General features: G+C 38.3%; 2 protein-coding genes across 3 annotated transcripts in view; one reads left to right on the top strand and one right to left on the bottom strand.

Annotated features, from left to right (window-relative positions):
- Positions 1-5,857: 5,857 nt before the first annotated feature.
- LOC128908171 (serine/arginine repetitive matrix protein 1-like) lies at positions 5,858-7,346 on the bottom strand. Its single transcript, XM_054197814.1, has 4 exons — positions 7,307-7,346; positions 6,779-7,091; positions 6,556-6,659; positions 5,858-6,469 (listed from the first exon to the last, which is right to left on the bottom strand). The coding sequence occupies exons 1-4, from the start codon at positions 7,344-7,346 to the stop codon at positions 6,030-6,032; spliced, it is 897 nt and encodes a 298-aa protein (XP_054053789.1). The 3' UTR covers positions 5,858-6,029.
- DNAJC24 (DnaJ heat shock protein family (Hsp40) member C24) overlaps positions 6,763-25,798 on the top strand; it is a 39,863-nt gene continuing 20,827 nt past the window's right edge. The window contains exons 1-2 of one of the 2 annotated variants that reach the window (XM_054200216.1): positions 6,763-6,811; positions 8,254-8,394. In XM_054200216.1, coding sequence (XP_054056191.1) covers positions 8,287-8,394 — 108 coding nt within the window. In that variant the 5' untranslated portion in view covers positions 6,763-6,811; positions 8,254-8,286. Of the gene's footprint in view, positions 6,844-8,253; positions 8,395-25,798 lie in introns of both variants that reach the window. The other variant, XM_054200217.1, reaches the window with a different exon arrangement.

Consider the following 25,798-nt stretch of genomic DNA (forward strand, 5'->3'; position numbering starts at 1 on the left):
TTGCAGGTTTTCCACTAACTGTAAAGGAAGTCTCTGCTCTGAATGTCAGAGATGCATTATAAAGATAAGTACTGTAAGTTATAGGAGTTTCATATTCCAAAACAGAACACCAACATTCATTGTTACTTTGACACTTCAGTCTTTGTGCCTCCTTTCTCACTGTCTGAAAAGCAACTGGTGATATCCTTTGAACTTTCAAGACCAATGATATAAGAGTGCCATGAAGACTTATTAATTAATGTACAGAACCAAGTAAGATTCTGTAACATCTGTTTACTATTGATGACTGCATCTTCAGAAGAAAATCTGAATAAAGGTCCATATTTCAAACAAACAAGTCGTATGAACACTCCTCATTTTTGCTAGAGGCCGGGGTCACCTGAGAACAGAAGTACAATGCAAATAACTGATAGGTCACAATGCATATATACCAAGCGCATGAAAAAAGATGAGAATATCTGGTTCTCGGTTCAGTGAAGTGCACGGGTTTTAATATTGTTTTAATGCTCAAACATTAAGTAAATATTTATAGAAAAAAGTTGGACAGGCATAGATACAAATCCAGTGTAAATGTGGCAGGCTACAAAAGAGAGACTAACAATTTGTCACGGGGCACAAGAGTAAATGCCATGCTGATCAGTGTTAGCAAAGCGAGGAAAGGTATAAGTATCTTTGTCTTTCCCTCAGTTAATCTATGCCTGGTTTAGACTGATTGACAGTACACTTTAAAGACAAAAACTAAGTCATGAAATCTTTCAAATTATCATATTTGACTGAATTTTCATCCACTGATTTTACTCCACCTGCAGCACACTAGACAAGGTAATAATTTATGATAATTATATGAAAATATACAATTAATATTCATCGCCTCTCATTTCTCATCACTTTAGATGATCAGTAATGCAGAGTAAAAATGCTGTCAGATTTCTAATTGCTTTGTAATGGGCCTGAAATAGGGAAATCGTTAAAGACAAACAATCTGTCACTTGTCTGTTACCTTAACTATCTATCACTTAAAAAAACCCTCATTAAGTACATTGCTAATGAACGACAAAAGACTGTACTCAGTGTGCCCAGATGTACCTTTTTAAACAATATTGTAAATTGCTTAAATAATTCCCAAGACGTTTTCAATCATTTTTGTGGAAATTTAATGGAAAACATATATTTTCAGTGCATGTTACATCTCATTTGTTCACATCATTATGACATTTAGTCTATCATATCCACATCTCCCGGGAGACAAAACTTTGTTTTTCTTTTTACTGTTGACAAATCTGACCCAATTAAAATGAATTCTGGAAGAACTTAACATTCAGATCTCTGACACCTTTCTCTTAAAAAATGAAAAAAAAAATCCATTAATCAGTTTTAAATAATCCTATCTCTTCCAAGGATTTGTATTACCTAGATTGAAAAACAAGTCCAACATTGTTCAAAGTTGAACAAGTTATTTTATCTTTCACAGACAAAACAATTGTTCCCAAGAGACAGAACTCAGAATTTTCACTTGCACCACTCTTTTGAGTCAGCTGTCTGCTGTAGCTCTGACATTTGAAAAAATTCTCACTTTACTGACTTAAACAGTCAGAATGAAAACAGTACACCAGAAGAAGTATCAGTGAGACCCCATAGTGAAATATTGTATTATTAATTGCCACATTAATTAATTAGTTGCTCTTATTAATTGCCACATTAAAAAGTTGGAAAAATGAAGAAAGAACAACTGCAGAAGCCATTTAAGACAAAATATCTACCTGTGCATGACTTCAACATGCATAATCTCTTAAATTTATCAAAAACATAAATATTCAGTGCTTGTTTATGTTGGTATATATCAGATGCTAAAACACTACAGTTTAAGGCAAAAGGTCTAAAAAGACTTGATGGCTGGAAATAGAAGCCAGGCAAATTCAAGTTTAGAATTAGGGACAATTTCAAACAGATTAGCTGCTGAAGCAGCCTTCTCACAAGTGAGGAATTTTTCATCTTTTAATATTGATAGTCAGACAGAACATACTGGACTCAGAAAGGTCCTGTAATACATAAAAATTCAGAAAGCAGAGAAGGCTGTGCTTTCAGAAAACTATTAATTAATAAATAAACAAGTGAGCTAACAGACTTATTCAGGTGTAGTGCTTTCTATCAAGAACAGCACTACAGTGTATGCTGACATTTAATAAACATAAGTGCTGTCCAATATAGGGACATATTTGTGCAGATAGGAATTATAGGAATTATACTAAATAACTTTGCCTTTCCAATGTAACGAGGCATTTTTTGCAAAAATTGTAATTTCTTAAACATTCTGAATATTCTAGATGCTGAGTAATCTTAGAAAGACTCCTGATTTTTATATAACTTGTGCATCACATTTCTGTACACATATATAGGAATGTAAAATTAATACAAACAAAATAATCCAAAAGAAGCTTTACTACTGTATTGGGTTTGCATGGTGCGGGGAGAAGCTACAGGGGTGGCTTCTGTGAGAAGCTGCCGGAAGCTTCCCCCATGTCCGATAGAGCCAATGACAGCTGGCTCCAAGATGGACCCGCTGATGGCCAAGGCAGAGCCTGTCAGTGACAGTGGTAGCGCTGCTGGGGTATTTAAGAAGGGGAAAAACCCCGAAACTGTGCAACAGAAGCCAGAGAGAGGAGTGAGAATATGTGAGAGAAACAGCTCTACAGACACTAAGGTCAATGAAGAAGGATGGGGAGGAGGTGCTCCAGGTGCTGGAGTTGCAGCCCGTGGTGAAGACCATAGTGAGGGCAGGCTGTCCCACTGCAGCCCATGGAGTTCCATGATGGAGCAGATATCCACCCGCAGTCCATCAAGGCTGTGACCCCATGGGAAGCCCATGTTGGAGCAGGCTCCTGGCAGGACCTGTGGCACACACTGGAGCAGGTTTGCTGGCAGGACTTGTGACCCTGTGGGGGACCCACACTGGAGCACTCTGTTCCTGAAGGACTACGCCACGTGGAAAGGACCCACACTGGAGCAGTTTGTGGAAAACTGTCTCTCATGGGAGGGAGCCCATGCTGGAGCAGGGCAGAGTGTGAGGAGTCCTCCCTCTGAGGAGGAAGAAGCGGCAGAGACAAAGTGTGATGAACTGACTGCAACCCCCATTCCCCATCCCCCTGAGCCGCTGGCGGGGAGGAGGTGGAAAACTTGGGAGTAAAGTTAAGTCCGGGAAGAAGGGAGAGGTAGGGGGAGGTACTTTTAAGATTTGGGTATATTTCTCATTATCCTACTCTGATTTGATTGGTAATGAATTAATATTTTTTTTTCCCCTCAAGTTGAGTCCGTTTTGCCCATGACATAATCGGTGAATGATCTCTCCCTGTCCTTATCTTGACCCATGAGCCTTTCATCGTATCTTCTCTCCCCTGTCCAGCTGAGGAAGGGGATTGATAGAGCAGGTTTGGTGGGCACCTGGTGTCCACCCAGGGTCAGCCCATCATAACTACTCTGAACAACACTTTGAAAAATACCGGTTGTCTTGAGAAATAAAATATGCAGTTAGAAGTGAAAAAGTCTGGATATTTCGGCTGTTTTTTGAAAGAATAAAATAACAAAGGGCTGGTCCCTCATTGGTACTCATCTTTTATTGTACTAATATGTGACACAGTAGTCCAGTTAATTCCTTAAATAATTATTTTCCTATACTTCTGTGATAACACAGCACAATACTATGTGACAGTTTTAAATAAATTATTAACATCTTAAGTATTTTCACAAAAAATGTTTTAAACCCCCAACCTATATATGAATTATTTTACATTAAACAAGAGAAGAAAACTTTTAAGCATATTTAGGTGTCCAGCTCCAGTGAAATTAACAGCAACTATACATACTAAAATAATGATTTGTTTAAGATACTTCAGCAACTAATGAATCCTGGTTTCTTAACAGACTTTGGTCCTATACTTCCCATTCTGGAACAACAGTTCCAGATCTTTTCCATGACTTCACTGTCTGTCTCCACACATCCTAGACTTGCCACATCACTTACCTACTTTTGTTTTGCTGTCAGAAGGGGAAAAGCAGCAAATCCTATGGCTAGTTTGAACTATATGCTGATTTACCAGCCAGTAGCTGCCGAAAGCAATAGGTAGCATTTGAGTTCAGTTTCTTTTGCCCTGCTCTTTCTCCCCTACATACCCATTTGATTTTAACAAATATTGAACTAACTTAATTTTGATACCTCTAGCAATGAAAGATTATCAAATTGGCTCAAGACTGATCAACAGCTTCAAAAGTCATTCCGACCAGACACAGTATGATGAGCTAAGACTAAATCAAACATAACACTGTGATTTCTGAAACTGGATAGATTAAAATTAAAAGAGAAACCAAGACACAAAGATTATAATAACAGGCAAGGCCAGATAATCCTGCAGTGATTTCATTTAATATTTTATGCAATTTTCAGTCCATGAACACCAAACCATTATAGTAAACAGCCTATTTTATTTTACTTTGGCGTGACTGCTGAACATGCATAGAAAAGAATGAGTGTTTCACCTCCAAAATTGTTCCACTGACTTCAGACATAACGTCTTAATATTTATTGTTAATTTTATATTGAACAACTAATTACAAATAATTATACTATTGGATACAAACACTCACAATCTCTCAAGTAACTCTGCGTTTAAACTACATTACGAGCTGGCTTCAGGCACCAAACCTATAACGAGTTAAAATGAAAAAACTCTATATGCAACATTTAAGAATTTTGGGCATAAAGGATAAAAATGGATATTGTAATTGTATCCAGTCTGTAAGAGGATATTAACCATTCGTGGTAAAAACACAGGTGTAGTAACCAACCTCCAAGACACCACCACATCTTTCACAATTTTCCTTTTAATTTTACCCTCCTTCACAACAAGAGTACCTGTTCACATATCAGTGCCAATCAATGGCTGAGGGGAGCGTATTAAATACCGTGGGCCATTCCAAGTTATATGTGGCCTGATTACGAGCCAAAATGAAGAAGGTAGCTCATGCAGTCATACTGAAACCTTTCCCTGAGAGGTAAATTTTAATTTCAAAAGGGACTATGTAAATTAGCCCACACTGGGTACATCTCATCTATAATTCAATTATTTCAGTGAAATATAGAATTACTCACACTGGTACTACGGAAGTTAACACCATATTGACAGAGGGAGGTGGACTGTTCCATGACTCATAAATGTACTGCCCAACTGCAAGGACAAGTCTCTCTCCCTTTTGACAACCCATGTTAGAAATTTGACCTCACCTACAAAACTGCAGAAAAGGGCAAAATACTAACCTACTGACTATTTTGTAGAGACATTGATGACCAGGACAGACAAAAATCAGACTGATGCACAGGCCTTGAGTAGTTTTGTAGATTAGATGCTTTTCTCACCTACCCAGAAAGTCTCTTGCTTCTCTACTATCCATGTTAAAATTTAAATAAATCCTCCACATTTATTGTTCAGCCTTGATTGTCCCACACCCATCCTGCACTGGTTGTTAATGGGAACAATGCACCAGGAACAATAGTCCCAGTTCTTCCCACCAATGTCTGTATAGCCTGACCGCTGCTCGACTTAAACAGTTCAAAGGGTATGAAAAATGACAAAAAGTTGCTTTAATTCTAATGTGTTGCATAAAAATATTGCCAAAGGAAGTTTGCTACACATTTAAAGGTATAGCGTGAACTGAGATTGTCTGGACTAATATTTAGGGATTTTGCTAACTAGGATTCACAGAATCCTAGACTTACAGAATGCCAGGTTGGAAGGGACCTGAAGAACCACCTGGTCCAACCTTTCTTGGCAAAAGCACAGTCCAGACAAGATGGCCCAGCACCCCATCCAGCTGAATCTTAAAAATTTGACAAAGATTACAAAAGCTGAAGTTCACAGCACCAACCTAAGCTTTTATTTATAAGAGGAAAAGTCTTTACATCATTAAAATTCTGCTTCCTGAGCTTTATTTTTTTCCTTAAGAGGATGTTCTTCCTTCCCCTTTAGGACAAGTACTTTCTAGAAAAAAAAAAAACAAAACATCATCTCATTCCGCTCATAAGGTCGGGACAACTTGTCAGGGAGATGAGAAGGACAGTCCCCGTTATGCCCTTGGTTTTCTCCCCAGACACACGCTGCCCGGGCAGAGGGAACCCGACGGCGTGTGCCCACCATACCGGCAGATCCCCGGGGTGCCGCCGGGCCCGCCGAGCGCTGAGGGCGCGGGGGACGGGCCCGCCGTTCCTCGGTGCCGGAGCTAATCTTTGCCTCCGGGGCGGGCGGGGAGAGGCCTGCAACGAGGGAAGCCAAAATGGACCCGGTGCGCCTCGAGTCTTCCCGCACCCGTGGGTGGGAGCCCCTGAGGGGAGAGGGAGCATCGGGCGGTCCAGGCTTCCGCGCAACGAGGGAGAGAGGGCAAGGTGGACCCCGGCGCCTCCTCGCAGCTGGAGACGGACTCCCTGAGAGGAAAGTGGGGGTGAAAAGACGTTCCCGCTCGCCCCGGCCCGGGAACAAGCGCTGGAGGGCGGCGTGGGCCGTTACTTACGGAGCCCGGCGGCGGTCCCGCAGCTCCGGAGCGCCGCCGGTCGCCATGGAGACGGCGTCGGGCCTGGGCCGCGGCTCCGCTTCCTGCCGGTGCCAACGCCGCTACTGCCCGGGCGGAAACAGGCAAGGCGGCCCCGTCAGCCACGCGTGCCGCTACCCGCCCCCGCCCGCCACGCCGCGCGGAGGGGCTGTTTCCCGCCGGACGAGTTATGCGGCGAACCGACCGCCTCCATCGACGGGCCGGCGGTGTGGGGCAGGTGGGTGCTGGCCGTGGGGTCTTGCTGCTGAGGTGGGTCGGCGGCTTGTTGCTGCCGTCCGTTGGCACTAACGGCTGTGGCGAGGGGGCGATCCTTGTGCCGCAGTCCCCGTGCTGAGGCAGCAGTGGGGGTGGGAAGCTTCCGGCGGCCGCGGCCGGGCTCCGAGCGGCCGGGCTCCGAGCGGCCGCCCTGCCCTCCTTCCGCGGGTCCTGCCGGCCTTCCCGCCGCCGAGCACCGTGTCCGCCGGTGCTGCGGGGTGGCTCCGCAGCGGCGCTTCGTCCTGGGCGGTGGTGGGGAAGCGGCGCTATCGTTTTTGCGTGTTTTTTTTTTTTAAATTCTGGTGGGTTCCTTAAGGAGAAAGGGGCCTTCGTGGGGCAAGGTGTGGGGCGGGCACGCGTGGGTGCGAGGTGCTCCCCCAGGGGAAGAAGGGGGGCCGCCCGGCAGTCGGGCGCACCCTCTGTGCGGTTAGTGCTCTGCTAAGTTTTAAAAACATACTTTTTCTTCCTCCACGAAAAAAGGATTTATTCTGAAGCATGGCGGTAGTCGCCAGAAACCAGGTTCAGTAATGAAACTGAAAAAAAAATAAATTTCTTTTTCATTCTTGCAACAATAAAAAAAGACTTGCGAAACTCGCAAACTTACAAAAGTCCTCCTTATTGAGTGTCAGGGTGCTTTCTTGTCAGAAAGTCCTTGATAAATCAGCTACTACAAGCTTAGGATTTCAGTATACCTAGGAAATTGCTTGAAGCTCAAGCATTACTGTGCTCTTCCTGGCATTTAATTCTCCTGTTTATTTTTTTCCTTCTGAGCTTGATGACAGAGGGCCAAAAATAAAAAGCACCCGAGTAGTTAGGTTTACTTAGGGACCCCTGCTAACTTTATATGGTTTTGTTCACCTTTTTTTTGCCTTTATATGCTCTTCTACTTTAATATTAAAAAACTTACGCCTTCTTACCCAGGAGGATGAAGGAGGATCTATACTGTGAATATCACTGTGCAAAACCCAAGCCATACCTTTTTTTCTTGCATGTATCTCATACCAGAATGGACAAAAACTTCTGTGTACTTAACGTTTTTCATATATTAAGCACAGTATTGCTTCAAAATAAAAAGTGTATGTATAACATGTTTAGGTTCAATATAGTTCAGACAGTTAAAACACAAAATGATTTTAAAGGAGTATGAACAACTTCTGAAACGTGATATACTAAGGAACTGGGACAGGAAACAGCATAACTTCAATCACTTTGCATATGACAATCTATGGGATGGAATGGACATGTGAATTAAGCTGGGGTTTTTGCACTTATATAGGAATGTACGTGTGCTTAGGGCTACAGTCTGTTTCACAGTCCCATAGTTTGTCACATTTCCTCATTTTTGCTTTTTTTAACTGTTTCTCTTTCAAGCTGTAGTTATATTTATTTAATTTTCTTACACAGTGCTAAGAAAGTAATTTCCAAGCCAGTCGGACTATGGCCTTTGAAAGGATAACACAGAAGGACTGGTACCAAATCCTGGGTGCAAAGCCATCGGACAGTCCGGCAGAACTAAAACGGAAGTACCAAAAACTTGCTTTATTAGTAAGTATGTTTTTGTTATTTAAGATGTGCTAAAATAAATTTTATAAACCGATGCGATAATTGCATGTTTTGTTTTTATATTTTTGTATAAATATAATTAATTAGAGTATGTTTATAATATCAGTTCACTGAGGCTGGTTTGAGTTTGAAATAAGCATCTCGAGTTTATGAGTTATCGTTATGTTTTGCAAAGAGGAGTTGTAGTGTTCAGGCTCCAAAACACTGATATGTCTCCCAGCTTTGCTAAACGTTTGTGCATGAATTTAACCAAATACTTGTTCATCAGGTGCTGGATAATCAGGCACACAAGTTAAAAAAGGACATTGTTTGTAGCACATAGTTGTGAAATTTGCTCATTGATACTTGTAGTATTTATTACGATGTGTGCAGTTACAGTGTGCTGAATGCAACCCTTGCATATATAAAGAGCAAAAAGTTCTTCCTGATAGGCTGCAGTAATGGAATAGAAAACGTGTAGGAAGAAAATATGTTAATATCAATTTTATTTGAAAATTTCTGGTGCATTTTTATGGAGTTATGTTTTTGGTTGTGCATTAAGACGATGTTCTGTGAATTCTCTTAATTTTTCTTGTACTCTGGTATATGTTTATAAGAATCTCAGAGCTTTACCAGATCACTTTGTATGATTCTTGGTTCTTCTATTTTACTCCTTCCCCTGAATTCAGACTTTTTGCTCAAAAGATGCTTTGGCCTGGCTTTCAGAGGAAAATGGGGTGTTGGGTTTTTTTTACACTGTTGACTGTTTTCAGCCAAATTTAATAGACAAATAGAATTCCCAAAGTAACTAAATTCCTAAGTTTCTTGAAAACTGGAAACCTTATAGAGAAGAAGGAAGAACATGAGCAGAACTCAGTTTTTATATATTCCTTTAGGTAGCTACTAGCTAGACTGTCAGTATTGGCAAGGCATTAGAGAGCGCATGCACGGCTAATCGTGCTTGGCTTGAGGTGGCAGAATGAATGTGATAACAAGTTGGGATTTTTAAGTGAGATAAAGAGAATGCTAGTCACCAGGAGACTTGAGTTTTATTAGAGTTGAAATAAATTCATGGGACGGTTTGAGGGGGAGGTTGTTTGTTTGGACCTTTTGTTGTTTTTTTAAAAATAAATTTTAAAACTTTAATTTAAAAAATTTTAAATTTAAAAAATTTTAAATTAAAAAAAAATTTAAAAAATGTCTAGCCCTGTGAAAACTGTTTTAAAGGTCATTTCACCAGTATGTTCCAAATTTACACATTTTGATACTCTTCAGTTGAATTTGCTAAGCAGTCCTGCTGTACTCCTCCTCAGTGCTTCCTGCTAACTTATTTCTTTGTCTGAAACTCTTCCATGTACTTAGAGTCTTAAGTTTCAACACTTTACAAGAAGTTTGCATGAAGATATAGCACATAAATCCTTTGGTGAACACTTTGGAAACCAAGCTTCTTAGTTCGCTGTTCATAGAAATAGTTGTTTTCTTGGACCTCCTAGTGTTTTTGTTTTGCTGAGTTACTAGTAAAATGTGAAAAAATATTAATAGTGATCTAGTTGTCCTTAATGAAAACAATAGGGAGACCACAGTGTAAAATACCTTTTCTGTTCAGATAGAGGGCTACTTAAACTGAATACTGGGGTGAATTAGTATATTTCTTTCACTATGTAATCCATGTATAATAATGGCATTAAAATCATATGTAAAGTATTGTTCAGGGCTGTTTGCCACAGAACTGAAATTATGTAGTACCTTTCCTGTATGATTTTTTTTTTTAAATGAAACTGACCCTTTGTGTTATAGTGCTGTACTTTAATTATTTTGAAGTGTATGAAGTGAGAATTGTTGGAGTTTACAACTGTCTGTTTACATCTATAACTGTAGGGTTTGAATATGAAAATATTATTTTAATATACAAGCTTTTCATTAGAACCTGTATATTTCCAAACTAATTGGTTAGTGCTTTTTATTTGAAAACTCAGTGACAAATCTTAGAGAAAATGAAGATACTTTTTTTTTTTCCTTTTGCTGCTTGGTTCAGAATTCTTTTGCTATCTGTGATGGATCTCTCTGACTAAAAAGCCACACTGTTGTTTACTTGTAGGTGTTTTCTCCAAGACAGATCTGCTGCATGTCTGTTGTTGTTACCATATGTCCTGTCTCTATTCATCTTTTTCTTTTAGCGGGGCTGTTACAGACTCAACTTCTTTGTCCGCTTACTGATACGCCATCTAATACAGTCAGTCTAAAGTCCATAAAGCCATGGTGGTAATAAAACAATAATTATTTTTATGTAACTTAGAAAATTTATTGGCTATAGGAATGACTGGAGACTACGCTACATACCTTTACTAATAGGTGTTCCTACAGTACATAGTTACAGTGCGAAAGTCATTGCCACAGATGATGTTGGGTCCAAGGATTCCACGGTTTAAAAAGTTGTTAGATGTTCATGAAATAAAAGGCTACCACAGCACGTTAACACAAAAAATTACTCTCTCTGATTCAGAAATCCATGAGTTACGGACTTCTGAATGTTGGTGGAGTACATAAGGGAGTCATTGTATGTTTGTCCTGTCCTGTTGTTATTCCCAAGGCTTCCACTGTTCATTGTTAGTAAAAAGCATAGCACCGGCTGGACCTCTTGTCTTACCTGTTGTGCCCTGTTCATAGGAAGTAACTCCCTTGCTCCCCAGGTAAAGCTTGTGCTTAGAGCTCTTAGTAGCTTCACAGCTCCGACAAAGTGCTCAGTTTGGTTTTCTAAAGCCGTTGCTGGAGATAGTGGTGGCAGAAGTAGTGGCAGTATTGGTGTGGGCAGAGAACAGGTCTACCTGCAGGTGATTTTAAGTACTGTGGTGGTAGTCAACTACCTGAGGAACTCCAGTTTAGAAGGTGGAATAGCAAATTACCACAGCTGTGTATTCCCTATTAAAACATTTCATGATAAATTATGTGGTCAATACAGAAAATTTTCTGGTTTATGTGTAGCAGCAGAAATTAACCTCCAGAAGTGTGGTACTGTGCTAATTACCTTAAAATCCTAAAGTTTATAAACCAACTTGCATCTCGAATACAAATTGCAATTGATATGTTATTCTGAGTATTCTGATCATAGATGTTCATTAGCATCACGCATAATAGATGGTGGAATTTATTTTTAAAAATAATTTTGCTGTTAAAATAAAAATGACAAATGTCTGAGTCCAAGCCTTCTTCAAATGATCCCCAGTGCTTCATGTTGAGCATTTGCTTTTTGCCATCTGCTATTTTCTATTTGTCAACACATGTATGCTTAGCATCTTGAACGAACAGGCAGATGTAAATTTCCAAAGCTAAGAAGAGTTGGAGATCTTGCCATATGTCATCCAAAAGATAACTATATTTGTAGTTAAATCTCAGGACTGACCTTAATAATAAAAAGTAGTATGTAATGAAAAATGGTTGAATTGTAGGTTTGTAAGAATGAATTTATAAGGGCAAATTAGCTTAAAACAGATAATTTTTTAAAATTTAGCTTGTTTTTGTCAATTCTAACAAATTGATGGTAAAAAAACATTATTAATCCATAACAAATAAAACTGTGCATATGCACCCTACTAGAGTGAATACATTTACTTACCGGTTTGCCATATTTTGCTTTGCTGTACTTACTGTTTTCATCTGGTCAGGTCACAACATATGTCTAAGTGAATTATTTTACTACACATAATCTCAATTCCATCTTTAAGAGTAGTAGTGATACAGAAACTATCACAGGTTTGGCCTAAAAGCGGTGATGTTTTTTTAGTCAGGTTTTTTTTTTTCTCACCTTCTAAGTATTTAAGTAAACTTTGTATTTATAAAATTTCCTTGCAACTTAATGAAACTTAAATTTATTTCTTTTAAATTCTTGTGTGCTTAGGTGACTCTGATACCTGGATCATGTTGATACTTTATTCTTGTAACAATCAACAGCAGATGAAGGTGGCAAGCTTCTGGGCACAAGACATGTGTGACACTGGCAATTTTATAAATAGCTTATTTTTAAAGCAAAATCAAACTTTTGGCTCATGCTCTGGTGTCTTCTCTAGCACAGAGCTCAGACAGTAATTCTGAAAGGGAAAAAAAAGAAATACAAAATATGTATTTTGTAACCAGCATAGCTCAATGCAAAGATTCCTTGGTTGGCTGTTGTAAGTTGGTGCTAAAGTGCTTTCTGAAGCACAAAAGATTTGTGGTTTCCATACTCTAAAGGAATCGCAACAAATTTTAAGAATTCATATGTTGTCTTAGTGGTAGGAGTTTGGTCTTTAATCTTCTGTCTTTGGAACATGCTGATGGTTTTGAGATATTTGGGATACATATAGTCTTTTTACCCACAGTTACACACACAGTAGTTTCAGCAAGATTTCTTAAATGAATAAACAGGTTTTATGCTCTATTCTTAGTTTTTCAAGGTATTCATACAGCTTCTAGGAAGGACAGTGCTTGTGTTCTGTTTCTTAATGTGTATAACAGAGGATGAAATTAGAGTAACAAAAATAGCATATTCATGAAAAAAATTACCCATCTTATTATTGGCACAATTACATTTCCTTTTGGTCTAATACTTTGTGGTCAAAGAATGAGTTGCTAGATTGTTTTCAAATTTTCATGTAGCTGCTCTATATCTGAAAACTGCTTTTTACAGGGAATGAAGTCCCCAAACGCATAAGCTTTGTCTAGCTGAAAATCAGGTGTTGGTTCCTGTTGATGCTGATGATATTATAGGATACCTTTCAACTGGAAAAAAAAATTACTGTGCAGGAAAATTATATGCTGCTGTTACAATGTGTGCCCTAATCTTAAAGAAAATCCATGTAATTTGAACAGGGAGTATGCAGGAAGCTCTTATTTTTAATATGGTAAGGAAATAAAATGTGCCATTTAACACATAGTGTTACAAAGATTATCTTTTTATCACAAGGGGGTAGAAAATTTGAAAACAGAAAGCATCAGGCATAGGTGGGTGACTCGGCAACAATAAAAAATGATGCTAGTAGAAATTTAATTTAATGCAGCAAAATAACTTAAAGAAGAGATTGTTCTGTTGAGCTTCTGTAGAGGAAAGGTATTTGTCTTTCTGGAGAGGAAAAAAAAATCTGTTGCATCTTATCAGATTTATGTACACAAGAAATGCAGAGTGTATGGAAAGTGAAAGATCTGCTTCCATGATTGTTGTGTTAAAGTTTGTTGCAAAATGAATTCGGTGTTACTCCTGAAAGCATTTGCCTACTGAGGAACTTCTTTTCATGCTGAATTTAAATTAAGAATTTGAATTTCTAAAATGAAAACACTTTGGGCTTTGTATCAGAAGTCTCATAATAATGCTTTTCATAATGAAAGTTATGCAGTGTGTGTGTTGCTTTTCTTAATAGCTTTTCCAGTTTTTTTATTTTTTGTTTGAATAGCAGCATCCTTCGTAGAGATACTTAACAGATCATCATGCTTATCTAACTCTAGTTTTGGCTGACTTGTAGAAAAGGGATTTTGTAATTTGACAGTGTGAACAGAAGTTGTTCAGTGCAGCCTGGTTGTAGCTTGACTGAAGTTAATATAATTGCAACAGAGAGGAAGATAAGCCACTAAGTTTAATACACAGGACTGTTGTTGTGACAGTCTGTGTAGTTTTATTTTGAGCTGTTCTTTACATCTGATTTACTTCTTACAACTTTAAGATATGCCCACTTGTGTTTTAGTAAAGTTGGGACTTGAAAAATTGGTTATTAGCTTATATAGTATATAATGAATCTCAGTGCTAAAAAAGTCACTAGTTCAAACAGCTCGATTAGCTGCATCATGGTCACGCTGATGTTCCTGCTGCTGTTCAAGCTATGAGAGCTTTTGTTCAATTTATCCGCCTGTTTTTTTGTGGTGGTTGTTGTTTTGTTTTTTTTTCTTACACCAGAAGAGTTCATTATGATGTTCAATAGTAAGTCTGAAGAACAAGTGTTTGCCCTGGCAATGATCATATTGCAGTAATGGGAACTTCTATCAACCTGAATGGTATCACAAATTCATTGAGTCAAAATGGTACTTAAAAGCCAAACGTTCTGGAGACACATGCTCCTGCCACGTGCAGTCATACAGGCTGCTGCATCCGAGCCAAAGCTCCTGCTCGCTCAGTCGGAACTATGTGAAGATGTAATGCTGGTGGCAGTTGGTCCTTGGGCCTTACGTTCTCTTTTTAGGGTAACTGGCCAATGGGAGCATGGGTTTTACATAATTAGGCATCTGGCTAATCAAATGAAATGCAGTGATTAACTAATTAGTGCTCTGATTGGTCAACAACCAGATGGAAGGTGTACTCTGAATGCATCCTGTCCAAGAACAGGCTGAGAAAGGTATCCTGACTTGCAGAAGGGAGGGCAGGAAGAGAGGTCATGGATGTAGGTGAAGAGAAAAAGTATTAGGAAAACGGGTATATGACAATATTGGCACGTAGTTTGCAGTCCTGTTTTATTAAAGGTGGATGTCCTCCATATCTCAGTTTATATAGAATGATGTCTTGCTTCTTATTACTTTGTAATGTGTAATTTTTTTACATTGATTTTTTAAAATGTAGGTGAGTTTTAACAAGTGGATGGTGTGAACATCCCTATAGCAGAAAGTTATTTTTAACTGTTATAGAATATGAGAAAACCCATAGTATCACAAAATAAGCCAGCAAGAAAATAATATATTGCTTATCCAGGTAGTTCAGCCAGTTGTGAAAGTGATGTTAGTTTGGAAAGTTATCTCTAAATTTAATCTGTTTACTGACTAGGTTATTGTTCATAGTTTATTTGTTATGATGAGCAGCTTCAGATACTTCATCCTCTGTAGTTTTAAAGTACATACATAAGAAGAAAATCTTAATCACGAGCTTATTAAATTCCATAAAGACGTTGCTTTACTTAATATCTGCAAGTGTTCTTTCAGCACTTTTGAAGATGCATTGAAGTAGTTTTATATTGCATGGTGTGCTTTTCATCTCATTTCTGAAGTGAGACGTCTGAAATAAAAATCAGGTAGCGAAAGATATGAATTAAAGCACGAAGAAGGAAGCTAAAAAGACAAGCGTAATGTTTTCACATATGTAAATGGTCTGATTATTCTGACGTTTGAGCAGCCACAGTCAAGAGTACCTTGAGTTGTTCATCATTTTCAAATTGGACTATTTATTTAAGTGTCTACTTCTGAAATTTTAAGCACGGGGTCAATTATTTAAAGAAGATATAATCCCAGAACATGAGTTTGAAGGATAAGAAATGTTAAGGGTAAAATCAATCATCTTGCAATAACTGTGTTCTTATAAGGATCTCTTATTGCTGTTAAATGAAATTGACTGCATCTGTGTTGAATCTGAAATAGTTACTAGATTTTTTAAAAATACCGTAGTATGATGTAGTACCTTAAAAGGTTTGGTGTTTTGGGGACTTGTGTATTTATTTGTTTTAGATGTAAAGAAATTATCCGTGTAATTTTGGTTTATGTTTAAAATACATACTATAACTATCATGGAAATTGACAAAAGCAACACATGCCTTCTTTCCTTCATCTTTAGACACTTTAGAGACAGAAAATCGTGATCTGAATGACATAAGAACTGTCCCACCCTCCATGTTTTATCTTTTTCTTGCCTCAGTTGATCATGAATGCTTTCTCAGCTCCCATTGAGCCCAGATGCTCAGTGAAGGTGAGCTAATTTGAACTGATTTAATGCAGAAGCAAATTCTTATACCTGAAGGAGTTTCCTGTAGGACGCTTTGTAGATAGCTTGTATTATTATAGTAAGAAAGTTCAGCTTTTTTGTTGTAGTCTGACAGTCATTTGGATAAACTATCTGTCATATAATTTTCAGTATGTTAAAAGTAATGCTTTAAGGCCAAAAAGTCAATAGTCGTGTATTTTTAAAACTTGAGCTTTCGTTGTTTTTCTCAATAAATTATCAATAACGAAAAAATTCACTCTGTGTTGGGTTTATGACCTAAGAATCACGGAATCTTCCATGGTTGGAAAGGACCTTTGAGATCATCGAGTCCAACCATACGCGCACAAAAACCCCCTACAATCTCTGCCACTAGAGCATGCCCTGAAGTGCCACATCTAGATGTTTCTTAAACACCTCTAGGGATGGTGACTCAACCCCCTCCCTGGGCAGGCTGTTCCAGTGCCTGACCACTCTCTCAGTAAAGTAATTCTTCCTAATATCTAATCTAAACCTCCCCTGCCGCAGCTTCAGACCATTTCCTCTGGTCCTGTCATTATTCACCTGGGAGAAGAGGCCAACACCCACCTCTCTCCAGCCTCCTTTCAGGGAGTTGTAGAGGGCAATGAGGTCTCCCCTCAGCCTCCTCTTCTCCAAGCTAAACATGCCCAGCTCCCTCAGCCTCTCCTCATATGCCCTGGTCTCCAGACCCCTCACCAGCCTGGTAGCTCTCCTCTGGACACGCTCCAGCACTTCAGTGTCCCTCTTGTACAGCAGGGTCATGGTCAAAGAAGGTAAAGATGAATGAGTTTTCTGAGCAGCATCTTAGCTGAACATTTTTCTTTTCTTGACAAAAACATTAAATAGTAACTAATTAGGTGTTTGAGAAGAAGCTGAACAAGAGTTCCTCATTTAAGAGGTACTTATCTTCTGTCAGAGCATGCCAGCAATCCAGCATTAGTTCCTACTGCTATGGGACAGCAATGCGAAGTACAGGCTTGATAGAATTCTCTCAGTATAACTATGGCTTCTGTAAACATTGCAATTGAAATTTAAGTAATGAAAACACTGGATTATTCCTCTACAGTTGCTGATCTCTCCTAGGTAATAACTTTACCTTTTCATTTACATCCCCTCGATCAAAATGGGAAAGCTCTGTAAAGCTAAGGCCATCTATATAGAGTGATAATTAAATATCAATGGCAAAAAGATCAATAATAAATTCTGTTAAGTGAGCAGAGCATGCTATTGTTGCATGATTTCCTTGAGTCATCTGGAAGGTATGTCCTTTTAGTAGTTATGAGGAGACATTGTCAAAGTTGTTTCCTTAAAGCAAAGGGAGAAATTTGCCAACCGTGACCAACCTAAAATTAGAAGTTAATACCAAACAAGTGATAAATCCAGATATGAATGTATCCTTTAAGCCATCAGTGAGAATAAATCCAATCCAGACTAGATGCAAAGTTTATATGATTCTGTGGATTATGTCTGGAATTGTTTTGTCACTATGGCTATGAAATTTTGAAATAACTGAATGCTGATGTGTTTTGGGGGTTGGATTGTTTGTTTTAAATGCTGGTGTGATATCTGTGAAATGGAGTGTTTGTGCAGTAGTCATCGCATACTTCAGGGCTTCTGATTTTAAGGGTTGAAGCTTCTCAAGATGCTGTAGGCTTATTTGGATTGCCTAAGAGATGAAAGTACTGTCTGTACAATAGGCTGTGGTGCTTCTGGTTGTTTTTTTTGTTGGTTTTGATACAGCGTAACATGTTTATTAATGTGTCTCTCAAGTTAAGCTGCCTCATATAAGGTAGGTGGTTTCTCCCTGGGTTTTGCACTCAAATTTTTTCTAAACTGAGTGCTAAATTCTGTTAATGTTTAGCTGTTCATGCCCTTTTTCAAAGTTATAATTCAACTGGGGGCTTAGTCTGTTGTTTTGAGATCATGAATGGCTTCAAATACTGTAGAGATTCTGTATATATATTGCTCCTAGAGATAAGGAAATCTGAAAGAAATATTTTAAAGAAAAAAAAAAGCCCCAAACACCTGCAACTTTTGAAGTGTTGTGCATGTGTTACAGTTATGGTCGCTAATAAATAATTTTTTAAAAGTAGTCCTCTATTCCTCAAGGCGTGCTTTCTACAGTGACTTCTGCAGCTGAAGTGCCTTAGGGTTTTTGATTATTTTGCATTATGCTTAAATCTGACCTCTTAAAGGTGTCTGTCTGTTTTTAGGTATTCCAAATGAATTTGACAAGTAATGGTGTGCTTTGCTTTGGAATGCTGGTTTAGTGACAGTCATCTGGGGCTGGGGGAGACAACGCAAAAACCTGTGCTTTGTGTTCAGCAGTTCTTAGGAGGCTGTGGAGTATCAAAGCAGTTGACTTTCTGAGCCTGCAGAAAGGTGTTGATCTTGCCAGTGGCGGTGCCAACTGAAGACTCCTGCCCCGAACTGTCTGTCCCTGCCCTTCTGCCAGATGTTACTCAGCCAGGAAATAGCATCCTGTGAGTTTTCCTTCATCCACTACCGTACATGGCAGCTGGAAAAGTTCATGCCCGTTTTTTCAGTAGTTTAAGCAGCCCCGGTTGTTTGGGTTTTGTTGTGTGTTTTGGTTTTTAATAATGCAATACAGGATTCTGGATTTTGCTTTCACATGGAAGTAGCATTTGCCTCAACTAGTTTCCTAACCGTTTGTGTAACTGGCATTATTGTATGACTAGGGCCACATTAACTTTTGCCTAAACAACCAAACAGCATTTAATGTGACATTTAATAGCGTAAATTGTGAGCACAGGGGCCAAAAATTTAAAAGGAGCTTTTAAAATTCCCTTTATGTTTTTCTTTTTAACTTTATACTCCTGTAAGTTTTAAAATATTTTGTTCCTTCCTTCTTTCCTGTGCTCGTTTTTGGCCACTTTTTGTTGCTTTATCTTGTCTTGGTGTGCAGTGTGGTTTCCAAAAGGCTTTTTTAAGTAGCCTTTGAGGCTCTTGGGTGGCTCTTCAGAGGAAAATAAGGAGCCATGGAAGCAGAAGAAAACGAAAGGGAAGCTTTTTCTAAAGATATGCTGTCTGGTAACCATAGGTTCTGTTTTTTCTCCTCATTTTCATACCTTCGTTAGCCAAATTAACCTTTGCTTCTATTTATACAACAACAGTTGATTTTCTTTTTTATTACTAAAACCCAAAACTTTTACATTTAATTTCAGCATTAAGTTTGTTCAAGAGCTGAAAAGGATAAGAAGCGTGAATATTTAATATGGAAGTTGTGTACTTGCTGTTTTGTTGGGACGCTTCTTAGTCTAATGGTGCTGGATCTTCCTGGAGACTGGGGAACAGGGGGGAAAGGACTAAGAATTCATTACTGAGGCTTCTTAAGGTGGACTGACTATTGCTGCTGCAGAAATGTAGCCCATTTCCCTTGCTAATGCAATAGGTTGTTTTTCTCATCCTGAGAAAGTTTTCAAACAAGAATCTGCCATTACTTGTTTTTGCAGGGGGAGCTGGAGTGCTTTAAAGGAGCAGGTTCATGGAGTGTTCCCTTGAACACAGTGGGCACCTGCTGGCAGTAGCTGAGAGTAATAGGAGAGTGTAAGGTCAAAATAGTAGTATCATATAATACTACAGTACCACGATAAATGAATTGCATTAGAAAAGGATTCCAGTCATACTTGATATAATCTTTAGACTTTAATAATTTACTGCAGAGAATAAAGTCTTTTTCATTAGAAATCACATCTTGCTCTAAGACCAGCTCTGCGATCACAGGACTTTTACAAGTAGCGTCAAATTGAAAGTGACTATTTCCATGGAAGCTGAAATTTACTTCCATAAAAGTATAGTCAGAATTACAGCGGCAATCCTGCTGATAGTGGGGTTAAATACATAAAACAAGTATGCAAAAGGTGGAGATTTTGGCAGCAGACACAAAGTATAGAGAAGGAAAAGCGTATCTCTTCAGATTTTTCAGATGGCGCTCAGCTCAGATTCGTGCCCAACTTGACGAAAGATTAAGATTTTTCCAGTGAATAATAGAACCATTCAAAACTCCGGTCAGAAGTTAAGGTTATAAACCTGTGCGATTTAAATGTGAAAGAAGACGTTGTGGTGAAAGTCTTGGCTTAATCAGAGAGAAGATTGAGGAAGTGTGTGTTTAAAAAAGTCCCAGATGAAAATCAATGAGTTTATGACAGTGTAATTCAATTTTTTGAATTCCACTTTAGAGTAATTTTCAAGAATTTGCAGCATTGGATTGATAATATCATCCTCTGTTTTTACTGTGACAGTTATGTGGGCTGCATAACTGTTGCGTATTGCTGTGTACATTTAATCCTAATTTTTCCTTTTTCTGACTATTTTTAAAATGGCAAGTTGGGCAGTCTGTAGGTGTTTTCTTCAAAAATTGTTCATTCAATGATGAATAACTAAAATGTTACGGAAAAATTCCTTTTTCTTCCTATGTGCTGTCTTGATGACGGTTTGCTGCAAATACCTTGGGTTACAGCAAATATTTGCTTATAGTAAGAGCTATAGCAGCCATAATATTATCAGAAGTATTTCTGTTCTGATGGTTCTTATTTGTCTGAAGTTGGAGATCTGCTGTGCTGGATGTTGCGTGCGGCAGTGGTTATCTCTGGCCTGAAGGTATGGAAAAGATAATTAATGTGTGTAAAACATGCGAGCAGTTGAATATTGTGCGGGAAGCTCGGATTGATACCTGCATAACAGTTTCTGCTTATGGCAGACTGCAAGGAGGAAAAAGGGAGAAGAATGGCCTGTTTTCCAGCTAGTTGATCAATGAGTGATGTTAGAAGAACATCATAGAATGCATAAGGTGTAAGAGATTAGAAGGAAAATGAAACTGTCTTTTTTTTTATTTTTCCTCAAATGAGGAACATTTCCTGTTAATAAGAATCATTCTGGAGATGGACAGTGGAGGCTGGAATCAGTGTCAAAGCAGATAACAAGATCAGGTGGGAGAAGGCTAAAGTTGTTAAAAAGCTTAAAGATCGTTTGGGGAAAAAAAGGAAGAGCTGGATTCAAGTAATGAATCAAGAAGATAAATTCCTTGCTCGTTTTTCCAGCTGTCTTTGGACAGACATCTTTTGGGGAAGTTTAAATCTCTATATGAAAAGATTGAATGTCACAAGGAACTCTTCGCTTTCTGTTTCTCGTCTTTGCAAGTGGAAAAAGCAGGCTGCTTCCACGTTCCCCGCTAACTTCTGCCAACTGAGTGAACACGTTGAAAAGGTTGATTGTGGGCTAGGAAGGCAAGTTTAAGACCTGGAATCATTCTTTTCAGGGAAGTGAACAAGTTTCACGTTTCAGAGAGAGTGCTTTGTGGCAAAATCACCGATATGAGAAAAGCACCTTCAAAGTAGTATTGTTTTGTGCTGTTTTAACATAAGACCACACCTCTTTTCTTCTTTTTCTCCCCCCTCCCTTTTCCAAATATTTGCTGTGTGAAGCTTTTCAATTCTGATTTGTGCTAGTTACTTAACAGGGAATAGATCACAAAAATGTAAACAAGTGTGGAACCTGATCTAGTGAACGTACTTACTTCATTATGTGAGTATCCTAATGAAGTGCGTTCCTGATATTTTTGCCAATGAAATGTGAGTCCCGTATTTAGCCCACCGAACATACGTCTTGCCTGTTGCAGTCTTTATGTACAGGAAAGGATATGATCACATCCGTTGAATTTAGAAAGCCCATAGGGGAGGAAATGTGAAGCAGATATTTAAAAACAATAAACTTTTTAATTTGCTTTGGTCTTCGTTTTTCATCATGCCGCTGTAGTGCAGAGAAACAATGAAATGTTTTTGATGTAACCTTCTAGTAAGCATTAGGTGGCAGTAGTGCGTTGTATTTGGCAGCTGCTTTGTCGTTTGGTTTTTATCTTCTGCAATCTTCAGTGTAATAAATGGAGAAAACATGTATTTTATTTCTTATAGTTTTTGTAAAATGCTGATTTATGGTTGTTCTGACTGTATGTGACTGGAAGGGCAGCCGTTGTTTGGACTCTTGTATACATGGGTGGGATAAGCATACTGTAGTTTCTGTACAATATTCATGACTTATTTTCTGATACACAGTATCTAACAGTAATAATATTAATTGTAAATATTCTGATGAGAAATGTGCTGTTAATGGCTAAGGGAGTTTAGTTTTGCAGCCTTCGCTTTTTCATAAGCTGTTACCATTTCTAAATTTAATATAGCCTGTTAGATGAAATTTGTTTTTATGCTTGTGTTTACTCTTTTTTTCTTAGATAAAAACCAAACTTACTCTCAAGAGAATGTTGGTAGGAACATAATTAACCTTTCAGCATAGCGGTGTTATTGTCACTCCAGATCTGAGACAAGTGCGGTTACCTTGTGACCCTTTTGAAGGGTTTGTTCCCTTCATCCTTGGTTCTCACAGGTAATGGATCTCAAGGAGTTCGGAACCTGTGTTGCATTGTATTAATTGGGCAGGATGATCAATTAATAGAGGAAGAGCAAGAAAGTGTTGACAGAACATGCTATCTAATTAGTACCTGATGAACCGTGTCGGCCACAGAGCCCAGAGTGTGATGTTGCTTCAGGATGGCTCCTGTAAAAGACCTTTATATGCAAAATAGGCCTGTAGAAAAGCTAAAAAAGAATATTTCAGCATAGTTCCAGTGAAGGAAATCTTCATTGCTGAAAAACTTCACTTTCTACTGTGAAGTTGGGGAAAGCTAGGGATACTTAATAGAAGCATCTATCAAAGCATCAAGCCTGTGTTTTGTACAAGCCTTGCTCTTATAAATGATGTAGCCTTTCACTGGTTTAGGTCTTCTTTTTTTTATGTAAGAGGTTATCTACAGGTTATGAAAATAGGTGAAATAGTTTTATTTAAAAAAAAAAAAAAAGCTATGTAGTTTTTCTTCTGCTTTTTGGAGCAGTAAGAAGGAAATGCTAGAGCAGTTGGATTTCCTGATGGCTCATGTGATAAAATAGCGAGCAAAATCATTGTAAGTTAAGAGTAGGTAGTATCACAGTGCTTTGAGGTTCCACCCTAACTGTTTTTCTATTACATATTAGTTTGTAATAGTTTTTCTGTTGAAAATTAAGTAATTTTGAATTGAAAAGCACTTTGAGTCCAGCAGGGTAGTACTGCCAGAACTATTTGGTTGCTGATAATTAGGGTATTTTCCATTCATTTGTATAAATATATTGGTAGTTAATTCCGAAATTCTCCCTCCTTCCATGATAGGAGAAAAGTTTAATGTTGACATGTTTAAAACAAACATTTTTTTTTCAAAATGAATTCATTTTCTCCTGCAGTTTAAGGTTCATTGTTTTACTGAAATAAACAAGGTCTTGATTTATTAAATAAAAGTATTCTAAAACATATTTTTGTAAAATACTCAAGTGGTTTTTTAAATCCTGCCCTAATTTAATGAGTTCAGCTGGTGAAGTTGGAAAATGGCTTCTTTCTGTGACCTTTCAGGGAGTGCCACAGGGTGGGGGCCAAGTGCATGTTTGTCACCTTTTTTCTTGACCCGCACAGGTGGCTAAAGCAAGTGCTTTTCTTAAATTTAGTTATGAAAAAAAAATATATCAAATTCCAGTTTAATAAACAATTTTGTAGTTAAGTCTGTGTTCTGATTTAAATCCAACACAGAGTGGGCTCTGCAAGCAAAAAAAGAGTTCAGCCCTAAAGCGTAACAGCTAGTCTCCATAGATTCTAATCTGTGTATCATGCTGCCCATAACCAGAGTAAATGATCATTTGGAGTCGGTGTGCTTGATTGCTCAAATATAGATGTTATATACATGCGTGGGTAATACCAAATACGTGTGTTAATGCTATTACATGCTGATAGGGATTTGTGGCTTAAAGTATTCAATGTGACAATGTATGTAAAATTAGCAAAAGTGTTAACTTTAAATGTAGTTATATAGCTCCTGGAGTGTTGTAATTGCATTATATGGTTCCTTTTTTGTGCTGTGTTCAACAGGGAGACTATTCAGCTTTATTTTTAGTGGTGTATCAACTGATCTGGAACTTTCAATATGTGCCATGTAACTTGATTAAAAATATTGCCACAAGCCTTATAATGACATAGTATAGAACTGGAAATGTGCAGTTTTGTTGGGGTGTGGGGTGGTGAGGGGAACACACTCTCCTATACCGTGCAGAGCTTAGCTATAGTATGTTAGATACCTAAGTTTAATATCTTGGATAGTTCTCAACATAAATTTATTGAGCCCTGAGACCAATAGAAGCAGAATGCCTGGTTTTGTGATAATTATCGTGAGGTGTGGGGCCTTGATCAGCAACTCATTAAATTGCCCGAGGACAGAGATTTCAGGAAAGGCACCCTTTATTAAAAACCTAAAGTCAGTATGAACTTCGCAACGGACGCGAGGTTTTTCCACTGGCTATTAGACGACTCTCTCACATTCGCAGTCTGCGGTAAGAGACTCTGAGATAGGCAGTTCTGGATCAAAGCAACAAAACTCTTCTACTTCCAAACGCAATTTTAGAAAGAGGAGGGATGCTGCGCTGAGCTTAGTTGTCCAAACTTGATTCCAAAGCTATGGGAATATGAAGATTGAACACTGGCTTTTGGGGGGCAGGGGGAAAGAGTACAAATACAAAGAGTGTCAGCCTACCATATTATTTTGATTCTTGAAATGATTTAGAAGAGTTGTTGAATTCTTAGATATTTATAGACGTGGCTTAAATATTGTGGTCACACGGCCAGATTTAAGGAATCTTGTTTTAAGAATTGTAATTTCTTTCTAATAAAAATGTGCCCACGTGGTCTGTAGATAACTAGAGAAATGGATGCAATTATATGACCCAATCCAGCCCTTGTTTAGAAGTTAGTTTCTCCAGATTTCTGTGAGCATTTGGTCAGATCTACACAGATTTGGTTGTTGGTTTAAATCTAGCCAAGGCTGGTGGTGTCTTAATTGCTACCACAGAGCAACCATTTGGCCTGTGCGAGATGAATGTTGTCAAGGTACCTTCTGCAAGGCGGACATTCATCCACTGGGAATGTATCAAGAAAGTTTTCATTAATTGGTCCCTTTGTTGGCATTTGTGGCGGAGCGGCCAAAAACTGAGTATGAACAGACACTCTGTGTCAGAGGGTGAGATTTATTGGCAAGTCCCAGTAAAAACTGGTCTTTACTACATATATTGTAAGCAGGGGCAAAGGACTTTCCTCCTAAGAACAGCCTGGCATTAAAATTACTCAGATTTTTTTTGTTTTCCTTTTTTTCTTTTTTTTTTCTTTTTTTTTTTTTTAAAGGCAGGGAAATGTAACAAGAATTCAGGCTACAATCAGGAATTAAATAGGAAATAGCTGGTTAATATTTTTCTTCTTAATGTCGACTGTCTTGCAGCTTCCTTTTAATACGATGTGAAGTGTTATGATGAGCTCTGTAGTCTACAGACAAATTTGCATGGACCTATGAATACTTCTGTCAGATAAGAACACTTGACAGTTTTTATCCTGACCTTGTTAGCTTAACCTGTAGATAATAACAATTACTGTTGATAATGTATAAATGTTGTGTAATGCATGTGAAATGTTTTTAAACGTAGTTTCCAATTTTGATATTTTTATGTTCATGTTAACTCCTGCATTTTGTTCTTAAAAGGATGCACTTCCTTATGTTGCAAAGGACATACTGGTAACGATTTGTGCGTTTTGTCTTAGTGCAACGTG

This window comes from Rissa tridactyla, chromosome 4 (assembly GCF_028500815.1).
Source record: "Rissa tridactyla isolate bRisTri1 chromosome 4, bRisTri1.patW.cur.20221130, whole genome shotgun sequence".
Taxonomy (NCBI): domain Eukaryota; kingdom Metazoa; phylum Chordata; class Aves; order Charadriiformes; family Laridae; genus Rissa; species Rissa tridactyla.